The sequence below is a fragment of the Lolium perenne genome, chromosome 7 (assembly GCF_019359855.2).
Source record: "Lolium perenne isolate Kyuss_39 chromosome 7, Kyuss_2.0, whole genome shotgun sequence".
NCBI lineage: Eukaryota > Viridiplantae > Streptophyta > Magnoliopsida > Poales > Poaceae > Lolium > Lolium perenne.
The window spans coordinates 286,549,980-286,561,473 of NC_067250.2; the positions used below are offsets into that span (position 1 = coordinate 286,549,980).

Consider the following 11,494-nt stretch of genomic DNA (forward strand, 5'->3'; position numbering starts at 1 on the left):
TGTTGGAGGAAAGGACAGTATAGCCCTAGTTCATCATTGTCGAATGGGCCACATGGCATTTGATAAAATGTTTCGAGTTTTTCCTGATGTAATGAATGGAGTGGACAAAACCAAATTATGTTGTGATGCCTGCGAATATGCTAAGCATACGAGAACCTCTTATGTTAGTAGAGGGATCAGAAGTGTATCCCCATTTGTGTTAGTGCACTCTGATGTATGGACGTGTCCTGTTGTGTCAGTAAGTGGCATGAAGTACTTTGTGACTTTTATTGACTGCTATTCCAGAATGACTTGGATTTATCTTATGCGTCACAAAGATGAAGTATTCACTTGTTTTCAGAGTTTTTGTGCCTATGTGAAGAACCAATTTAATGTTCAGGTGCAAGTGATCAGAACTGATAATGGTACTGAATATATCAACAAACCTTTTGCTGATTTCTTATCTTCGCAAGGTATACTGCACCAGACTTCATGTCCTGACACTCCTCCCCGTAATGGAGTTGCTGAGCGGAAGAATAGGCACATTCTTGAAGTGGCCCGATCTCTTATGTTTACCATGAATGTTCCCAAATTCTTATGGAGTGAGGCAGTTATGACTGCTACGTATTTGATCAACAGAATGCCTTCAAAGATTCTAGGTATGCAGTCTCCTTGCCAACTCCTTCTGAATAACAATGATTTTGTTGTACCACCCAAACTCTTTGGTTGTACATGTTTTGTAAGGGATCACAGACCGTCTGTTAGCAAGCTAGATCATCGGGCTATCAAATGTATCTTTATTGGCTATTCCTCCAGACAGAAGGGTTACAAGTGCTGGAGTCCCACTGACAGGAGGACATTTGTAAGCATGGATGTTACGTTTCGCGAGTCAGAACCATTTTATGACGGTGAGAGTGATCTTAGTGGCTTGTTCCAGGGGCTTGACCATCTTGGTGATGCTCAAGAGGGGGAGCAACAGCAAGGTGGTGATCAAGAGCAGCAAGATGGTGATCAACAGCAACATCAACAAATTCCTATTGTAGCGGAGATTCCTGCAATTCCTGGTACACCTACACCACCTAGACCCGTACCACCACAAAGATGGCTGCAGAATCCACTTGTGTACTCTAGAAGACAAGTACAAAGGGAGCAAGTAGATGCTGTGGAGGAGCAACAAGACCAGGGGCAGGGGGAGCAACCTATTGGACCTGAAAATCAAGAAAGCACAAGTGTAGATTCTGCTGAGGAGAATCAATCTCAGACTGAGTCCAATAATAGCCTAGACTTGCCAATTGCAATAAGAAAAGGGGTAAGGAAAGTTGGGCCCCCAAAGCGACTGAGTTATGATGACTATGACGTAGGAAATTATATTTCTTACAAGGCACTGTCACCCTCTTTTCGGGCTTTTGTTGCTTCACTTCAAACTGTATCTGTTCCTAAGGATTGGAAGGCAGCCAGGTTGGACCCGAGATGGTGCAATGCTATGATGGAAGAATTGGAGGCCTTGAAGAAAAATAAAACATGGGAGTTGACAGATCTCCCTAAAGGAAAGAACACAGTAGGTTGTAAGTGGATCTATTCTGTAAAACAAAATGCAGAAGGAAAAGTGGAGAGATATAAGGCAAGACTTGTGGCAAGAGGATATAGTCAGACTTATGGCATTGACTATGATGAGACGTTTGCACCAGTGGCAAAAATGAGCACTGTCAGAATATTGATCTCTTGTGCAGCAAATTTCGGATGGCCCTTGCATCAACTTGATGTCAAAAATGCATTTCTGCATGGTGATCTTCAAGAGGAGGTGTATATGGAGATGCCACCAGGATTTGTCAGACCTGAAACTAAAGGGAAGGTATGTAGACTGAAGAAATCTCTATATGGTCTCAAACAATCTCCACGGGCCTGGTTTGATAGGTTTAGACAAGTGGTGTGTGGCATGGGATATGGTCAATGCAATGGAGACCATACCTTATTTTACAGACATTCTGAGCAGAAAATCACTATCCTTGCGGTGTATGTTGATGATATTATTATCACGGGAGATGATGATGTTGAAATCGCAAAACTGAAAGGATGCTTGAGTCAAGCCTTTGAGGTGAAAGATTTGGGAAAACTTAAATACTTCCTTGGAATAGAAGTTGCAAGATCGTCAAAAGGGATAGCACTATCTCAAAGAAAGTATACATTGGATCTCTTAGATGATATGGGCATGCTAGGGTGCCGAGTGGCTTCAACTCCTATTGACCAGAATAATAAAATCACAGCAGAGTCTGGAGAATCCATAGACAAGGAGAAATATCAAAGACTTGTTGGAAGACTAATATACTTATGCCACACAAGACCAGATATATCATTTGCAGTGAGTGTAGTGAGTCGCTATATGCATGATCCGAGGGATGGACACTTGGAAGCAGCTCAAAGAATCTTGAGATACTTGAAAGGCACTCCGGGAAAAGGATTGTGGTTTAAAAGTAATGGACACCTAAATGTAGATGGATATTGTGATGCAGATTGGGCTAGCTGCCTAGATGATCGAAGATCCACCTCAGGGTATTGTGTTTTTGTTGGAGGAAATTTGGTGTCATGGAGAAGTAAGAAACAATCTGTTGTCTCGAAATCAACAGCCGAAGCAGAGTACAGAGCTATGTCACAGGGCCTGGGTGAAATGTTGTGGGTACGAAACCTTCTAAGAGAGCTGAAAATTTTAAGGCAAGGAAGCTTGAAAGTGTGGTGTGATAATATGTCTGCCATAAACATAGCAAACAACCCTGTCCAGCATGAGCGCACCAAACATGTGGAGATAGACAGATTTTTCATTAAAGAAAAGATTGATGCAGGGATTATCTCATTGGCTTATGTGAGATCAAGACAACAAGTGGCAGACTGTTTAACAAAAGGACTAGGATCAAAGGAGTGTCATCTTGCCTGTGACAAGATGGGGATGATTGACATTTATCACCCATCTTGAGGGGGAGTGTTGGAGTATCTGTTGGGCTATCTTCTTGTTCTCTGTTGTGGCCCATCTGGCCCAGCCCAGTCGTGACCTATATAAGTTGCTTCTATCTCTGTAACCCTAAGCTGAGAGAGTTCCTCCCTGCAGCCTCCTTCTACCTCAGGTTAGGCCCTCACCTCTGTCCACACAATTTACCATGGACCCTTGGGTGCGTGGGGCTGTCATTCTGCCATTGTTGGGTGAAAGCCTCACCCTGGGTCCAAGCATTGTCTCGCTTGCCTCATTTGACGGTGATTGTAAATATGCACATTACTTCTGATGGCTCCGCTCCTAGCCTAGCCTAGCCTAGCCACCACCAGCCGCCGCCTCACCCTGCCGGCAGCCTCCTCCCTCCTCCGAGCCCAGTCCTCGTGATGTCCACCTCCGCCTCTTGCTCCTTCGCCAGCGGCCACCGCCCGGCGAGCGAGCGCCGGTGGTCCGGTTGCGACGGGGAGTCCTCTAGCGGCCGCTCCTACAGCGACATTGCGCGCACGCCACCACCACCCCCACCCCCGCCTCCGGCCACCGCCCCGCCAGCGACCGCCGCACCCCGCGCCGCCGCTACCGCCGCCGCCCGCATCCCGGCCAAGGAACGTGTCGGCCCGCGATCGGAGATCCACCGGGTCCAGCGCACCGTCAACGGTGAAGGATTCCAGCTGCCCAGCTGCAAGGATAGGAAGTGCCGCGAGCGTCGCCCACCCCCCGCCGCCGTCAAGGGCGCATCGCAGCCCCTCGCCGGAGGAGACCGCCGACATCTGCTTCCACTGCCTCGACCCCGGCCACGTCGTCCGCGACTGCACCAACAAGGTGCGCTGCCACAAGTGCTTGCTCCCTGGTCACGAATCCTGGCAGTGCGAGAACCCCGAGACTCCGACGGCCAGATGCAGCCTGTTGCGCATGCCACGCCGACGGTTGCAGCCACGCCAAGGACGGCTCCGCACCCCCCCCCCCCCCCCCCCGCATGATCCTCCTTCGCGTGACGTTGCGCCCGAACGGGCCGCTACAGCCGCCATTGACGCCGCTGCCTCGTCGCGCGTGCCACCTCCGCCGGCAGCCGTGGATTCCATGCTGTCGCGCGTCACCCTCTCGCGCACGGTGGAGATGGAGAGAGCCGAGGAGGTCCTGCGTCGTGCCATGGCCTCCTCCATTATCGGCACCAGGCCGGCGGCCGTGGAGAAGTGCCACGCTTGGAGTGCTCCCTCCCCATCCAATCAATCTTGCCCAAACTTTGAGGAGTGGTGGAGGAGACCCCGATCTATAGTTCTACCAAGAGAGATTTCATCAATATCATCTAGTCCTTAGTGGATCTTGGATTTAGGGTTCCTATGGTGGGATCTTGGAAGAAGAGCTCCTATGGAGGCTAGCTTGGAGTTGTGCTAGCCCCATAGGGTGCTGGGAGCCTCCGGTGTTTGTGGAGCTCGCCCCAACCTTGTGAAGGAACCGCTGCCTCGACCGGCTACTTAGTGGAGAAAGGGAAGCTCCTTCGTGGGGCTTTCGCGAGGAACAAGGTGAGGCCTGTGTGGCCGTTGAGCCTTCGTGGTTCACACCTCCTCAACGCAGACGTACTCCCTTTTGTGGGAGTAACTGCGGGAAACAAACCTCGCCTCGTCTCCGCTACCCCGGTTGTCCCGCTCCCTCTCTCTTACTATCTTGTCGGTTTCTTTACTCGTTGCATCGCATAGGCTGATACTAGGATCAGCCTTATCATCAAAGTTGCCACCATTAATTCCGCATAGCGCCTAAAATTGAAAAAGCTATAAAATTTGTGTAGCGACCACTCACCCCCCCCCCCCCCCTTTTGTTCGCTAACGATCCATTCAACTACGTGAACCTCCCCGCGGAGGCGCGGACGGCACGCGCGGCGGCATCCTCTTGGCCTGAAAGAGCCGGGACATGAGCATCTCGGACCCCTTGCTCTCCACCAATGCGCTGACCGCCAAGCTCAACACGCCCGGCGCTGCGACACCATGGTGGATCACCGTCGTGTATGGGTCGCAGGAGGAGTAGGAGAAGGTGGCGTTCGTCCAAGAGCTGCGTGACGTGCGCGAAGACTGCGACGGACCCTGGATGATCTGCGGCGATTTCAATCTAATATACAAGGATGAGGACAAGAACAACGGGCTCCTTAACAGGCAGATGATGGGCAGGTTCCGCCGCACCATTAATGAACTCGCGCTAAAGGAAGTGTACCTCAACGGGCGCCGCTACACCTAGTCCAACGAGTAGAATCCCCCCACCCTTGTCCATCTCGACCGCGTGCTTTGCACTGCCGACTGGGAGGATATATACGGCGAGTGTCACTTGCGCTGCCTAGCTTCCGTGGTCTCGGATCACAGCCCGATGCTGCTCGACTATACGCCCGAGCCAATCTCACATAGGTGCTTCCACTTCGAGGAGTACTGGATGCGACAGGACGGTTTGGCACTCCGTCCATGACGAGGACCCCTTCCAACGGCTCCGTTTGCGCCTGCAAGCAACGGCACGTGCCCTAACAAGCTGGAGCGCGAGGATCATCGGGAATGTGCGCCACAAGCTGGCGTTGTCATGCTAGCTCCTGCTCCGATTCGACAAGGCGCAAGAGGATCGAGACCTAACTGATGACGAGTGTTGGTTGCGTAAGCAGATCAAGGTGTCCTACCTGGGGCTTGCCTCTCTGGAGCGCACGATCGCCCGATAGCGTGCTCACATCATGGCGCTCAGAGACGGCGACGCCAACACCTCATTCTTCCATCGGCAATGCACCTACCGCCTTCAGAAAAAACCGCGTGCATAGCCTGGTGGTTGACAACCGCGTGCTTGCTGATCACCATGACATGGCTGAAGCGGCTTTCCAGCACTTCGACAACCTCCTCGGCACGGATGTGCCCCATGACCACACACTAGACCTCACTGACCTCGTCGAGCCCGTCTCTGACCTTGTCGACCTAGATACACCTTTCAGCGTCGAGGAGATTTGGAGCACGATAAAGCGCCTCCCTGCTCGCAAGGCACCTAGGCCTGACGGCTGCAGAGTTCATCCGCGCTTGCTGGAGCATCGTCAAGGATGGACTCGTTGCAGTTTTCCAGCAGCTATACGGGCTACGAGGAAGAGGGTTTGCGAAGCTCAACCAAGCCCTCCTAACCTTGCTCCCTAAGCGTGCTGATGCGGCCGGCCTAAACGACTACCGCCCTATTAGCCTCATCCACCTGGTGGCCAAGATCTTTGCCAAGCTGTTGTCGTTGCGCCTTGGCGTAAAGCTCAACAACCTCGTCAGTCTTGTGCAAAACGCCTTCATCACCGGTCGGAGCCTACATGACAATTTTGTCCTTGTCAAGCAATCTGCCAGCCTGTTGCACCAGCTGGGAGCCCCGCGGATCGTGCTCAAGCTCGACGTGGCGTGCACCTTCGACTCACTATACTGGCCCTTCCTCTTCGAGGTGTTACGGCACTATGGCTTCTTCAAGCGGTTCCTAGGCTGGCTTGCCATCCTCTTGTCCTCCGCGAGTACGAGAGTGATGTTGAGCGGCGGCCCTGGACCACCAATCTGGCTTCATCGAGGTTTGCAGCAAGGCGACCCGCTATCCCCGCAATTGTTCGTGCTTGCGGTGGATGTGCTTGGCAGAATGATCAAGTGCGTCGTGGATGCCGGTATCCTGCACCGACTGCCGGTATCCTGCACCGACTGCACCCGAGATGCATGATCCCCTCCGCGTACTATACGTGGACGACGTGATCTTGTTCTGCCACCCTTCGATCGAGGACGCCATGGCCGTCAAGGGGATCCTCGAGCTGTTCGGGCAGTGCTTTGGGCTTGCTGTCAACTACGCCAAAAGCTCGGACACCTTGATCCGTTGCGACAACGATGGCGCTGCGGCTGCGGCCATCCAACATTTGTGCTGCCAGGTGACGGTTTTCCCGTCTCCTATCTAGGCATCCCTCTCACGATCAGGAGACCCACCGCGGCTCAACTGCAACCTCTAGTCGATAAGATGGCGGGGAGACTGCCAAGCTGGAAATCAAGGCTAATGGAGAAACCTTGCCGGCTTGCCCTGGTCAAGTCTGTCCTTGGGGCGATTCCGCTGCACCAGCTGCTCGTTCTCGCGCCGCCAAAGACGAATCTAAAGAAGATGGAGAAGATTGAAAGGGGGTTCCTCTGGGAGGGACGCGCCGCCGCCAACGGTGGCAATTCCCACGTGAACTGGAAGCGTGTTTGTCGACCAACCTCCCTTGGTGGCATTGGAATCCAGGACCTCGAGCGCACGAGCCTCGCGCTACGCTTGCGGTGGCAATGGTTCTGCAGAACCGACAACAACAGGGCATGGAGTGACCTCGACCTTCAATTCAGCACCGAGGAGAAAGCCCTATTCTTCGCCTCCACTTTGATGGCGCTTTGGGAAGACTGCTGGATCAACTGCCAGTCCGTCCGCGAGCTTGCGCCGCAGCTCTACTCCTGCATCCCCAAGCGGCGGCGCAAGATCAAAACGGTGGCTGAGGGCCTCGCTGACCACCTCTCTCTTGATGGAAGATGGCAGTGACGCCCTCGGACCACGCATCTCTCTTGATGGCGTTGTTGAGGCGGCGGTCTCGCTCCTCCGTTCGGGCCTCTAGATCCCACGCGATCGGGTAAGTGCGGCACTTCTGCGTCGTCATGGGGTGTTGCGTCAAAAACTGCATAACTCAGTCCATCTCGGAGCAGTCTGCCTACACTGCATGGGTGAGTCGTGAATATATGGGAATCGGTAACCTTACGACCGTTTAATTGCACACATTATTTTGGCAGTAGCATTCTGATATGCTGATGCCTGCGCACCACCATGCTAGTTGGCAAGACAAGGTCAATATGAGATTAATGTTAAGATGATCAAAAATTCGAGAAATATATTATGCGCCTATGTTCATATGGATCCAAAACAAAAATAGAATTGTACTGGCAACATACAAACCATTACAACTTTATTTGAAATACAACTGCATCTCCAATCCTGGGCACTACATTTGCATAGTAAATATATCTATAATTTTAAATGTAGACATATGTAATAGATCATCTCGACACTCAGTCCAGCTAGTTTCTCTCATGCAAAAGGATTAGGGTCACGGTGAGTGCGTGCTCCCAGCCATAGCTTCAAGCAGTCTTGGTATTGTGGGCATCCCGATCTCAACTCGCCCTTCGAGAATCTGAACTACCTGTCCCATTGTCGGTCGATCAAGCTCATCATCTTGGATGCACCAACATGCAACCTTGCAAGCCAGTTCAGCCTCATCCAGATTGACATTACCATGTAGCATATGATCTACCAAACTTCCAGCATCTCCCTCAAGAAGCTTGCGTGCGGCATGCACGGGGAAAAAAACATCAAGGTTGCCACCACTAGAACTGGAAGTGCACGAGTTCCTCTTTCCAGATATTATTTCCAGCAACACCATCCCGTAGCTATAAACATCTACTTTTGGTGTAATAGCAACACCGGCAATCCATTCAGGTGCAAGGTACCCTACAGTTCCCCTCACTGTAGTTAGTACTCGGCTAAACCCCCTTCCCAAAAGCTTTGCCATGCCGAAGTCTGCAATTTTTGGAATAAATGAATCATCAAGAAGTATGTTTTCTGGCTTAATATCACAGTGTATTATGCAGTCTCTACAACTCTCATGCAAGTAGGCTAGCCCTCTGACAACTCCTTGTGCTATCTGATACCTTGCAGTCCAATTCAACGGTGTATGATTGATTCGAAATAGATGGACATCAAGAGAGCTATTTGACATGTATTCATAAACAAGCAACCTCTTAGAACCCTCACAACAGAAACCAACAAGCTTAACTAAATTGATGTGTTGGATAGTTCCAATCGAGCTCACTTCTGCTCTGAATTGCTTCTCTCCTTGATAAGCACCGTCAAGCCTCTTCACTGCTACAGCAATTGAGTCATCTATAAACCCTTTGAATACAGCACCAAAACTGCCTTCCCCCAACTTTCCTGTGAATTTATTTGTTGCACGCTGTAAATCACTATATCCAAATGCAATAATTCCATTACAACCTTGAACACCATCCGGTATATGTCCAGAACCCTTCCTTTTATTTCTCCAAATAATTATTAGGGGAATGAGGGCAAATAAGCCTAGAACAGAAACAGCTGTACCAACTGCAACTCCAATAACAATCTCCTTTCTATTGTTTTTTAATCTGTTGAGATCTTTAGCGGAAACACGAAGGTAAAGAGTTTCCCCAGTTGAATTGGTAGTGCCACTACACTGTAGGGCTTTTATGTTGAGCAGTTCATTATGCCAGGTGTAACATCTGCCATCGTTGAAGGAATATGCTGTGCAGGAGCAATTACTCAGGCAAACTTGTTCACACTCGCTCGCGCTTGCAGCAACTTCTACTTCTTGGGCATTCTGGGGCAACTTAACACATGGTACAGGGTAGAACTTGTCTGTGGTTTGTGTTGTGCTTTTGTTGCTAATGCAGTCCAAAGGAGTATTTCTTGAGCACCCAGAGGTTCGATCTTCTAGATCCCAATCCTCGGGGGATGCTATGATGAAGCCCTCCATGCAAGTGCAATGTGGAAACACATTAACATTGCAGATTGTGAAAGGTCCACATATTGCATAGACATCACATTGATCTTTCGGTTGGGAATAGATCACTGTCCAATCCTGTGAACTCTCTGACCAGATGAACAGTTTTGATTGACCCGAGATGTCTAGTACATTACGAGTAACCATAGTTTCATCGACTAAACTAATTTTCATGTACATCTCTTGGTCATTGTGGACAAATGTCGAACAGAAAAGATTGTTGTTGCCTGCCATCTCTGGAACTGAGGCAAAGGATTTGCCGTTCCATAGACCAGTCGACCAGTATGGTATGAAGGAGTTCAATGGTGTAAGCAAGAACTGGTCGGCACCACTGGGGTCTGACGTATCACAGTACACACCGGTAGCTGGGTCAATCAAGTTCTTCCAAGAAACAATACGGCGGTTCAGGCCGGTGACCTTGTCCCATCCTAGTTTCGCCCCAGGGAAAAGTGTATCTGTGGGGTGATCAAAGCTCTGCCACAGAACTTCAGATAAGTTTGAAGAGTTTACTAATATGAGATTGCCACTACTCAACAGCATGACAGTTGTGCTATTTCTTGTGATATTTGCTTCTGTTGACCAGATAATTGATTGAGTGGACTGATTCAACATTACGAGGTTGCCATCTTGGGAGATTGTGAGCTCCAGTGAGGTGGTGTTCTGGATTGGCTTATCTCTATTTGCGACCCATGCAGAAGTAAATTTGGGAACTGTATTGAACCATATGCCAAGGTACCAGTTGGTAATGTCCTGGGATGATTTGCTGCTGTTTGTTTTGAAGAAGCCAAGCGCGTACCTGCCGTTCTTGGAGACGAGCTTGTCGTTGACAGCAAGTGATTGGCCGGATAAGATGGTGTCCGTCATGGCAGAACTTGCTTGGATGAATAGGAAGAGGGGCAGTGTGATATATATGAGGAGATGCATGATTATGAAAAGGGTATGGTGAAATTGCAGATGCAGAGACCGTAGCTATAAGAGATATGCTCAGTGATCTATTTGTAGTCGTAAAAGGCACGGTAGAGTGAAAAGCCAGTCACGAGTGCACAGTGCTCAACAGCCTAACTATTGGGTAGAATCTTATTTCAACCGCAGCAGGGCAACGATGTAGTGCTGTCTTGTTCTGTTAGTTTTTTTCTTTGACAGGCGTGGAAAACTTTTTCTGGACTAGGTTTGTGTGGTGTAAACTGCAGAGGAAAGTGCTGGAAGAAGAAAAAAAGCGTGTGGGCATGAGATCAGGTACGTATTTTGTTTGCGATCACACCTTGACATGTATGCAGAAACTTCAGGCGCTGGCTTGATCTTAAGTTGCCATATTTTTCAGCAAACAAACGTCAGTTGATACAGATCAAGTTAGGTTTTGTTAGCATTACACTTCCCCCTAGAATGTTGTCTTGATCACAGCTGTTAGAGCATCTCCAGCCGCGTCCCCCAAAGCGTCCCCCAAAGGGATTTGGGACGCGCCGGACCAAAAAACCGTTCCAGCCGCGTCCCCCAAAGCTCATTTTTGTCCGGCGCGCCCCGATACGGTGTCCGGCGCCCCGAGCCCGTCCCACAGGGGACGCACCAGGCACGCCGGACACAACGAAAAGCGAGACGGGGAGTGGCGGGGCCGACCCGTCAGCGGTACAGTTAATGTTAACCTAATCGTTGCCTACCTCGCGACGGAAGTTATTCGCGCGCAGTGACACACGGCGTCATCTTTGCCTTAATGGCGACGGAGGGGCAGGCGAGACGCCTCGTCGGTGCTGCGCCGACGAGACGTGTCGCCGGCGTTCGCACGCCACCGCCCGTTCCCGCGCTTTCTTCCCGCCTCTTCTCGCCTGTTCCCGCGCTTTCTTCCCGACGTCGGCGTCTATAAAAGGTCTCCCGGCTCAATGGTAGCCAACACACCCCGCTGGCAACAAACACAGCCCTCGTCGCTCCACCGCCGTCTCCTCCACCACCAGTGGCAATGGCGAACCGCC

The 11,494-nt window shown here is 50.6% G+C and overlaps 1 protein-coding gene across 1 annotated transcript; it reads right to left on the minus strand.

Annotated features, from left to right (window-relative positions):
• Positions 1-7,797: 7,797 nt before the first annotated feature.
• On the minus strand, positions 7,798-10,623 carry LOC127312380 (G-type lectin S-receptor-like serine/threonine-protein kinase At2g19130). The gene has a single exon (XM_051342911.2). It carries the CDS (start codon positions 10,452-10,454, stop codon positions 8,046-8,048), a length of 2,409 nt encoding a protein of 802 aa, XP_051198871.1. The 5' UTR covers positions 10,455-10,623; the 3' UTR covers positions 7,798-8,045.
• Positions 10,624-11,494: the final 871 nt, after the last annotated feature.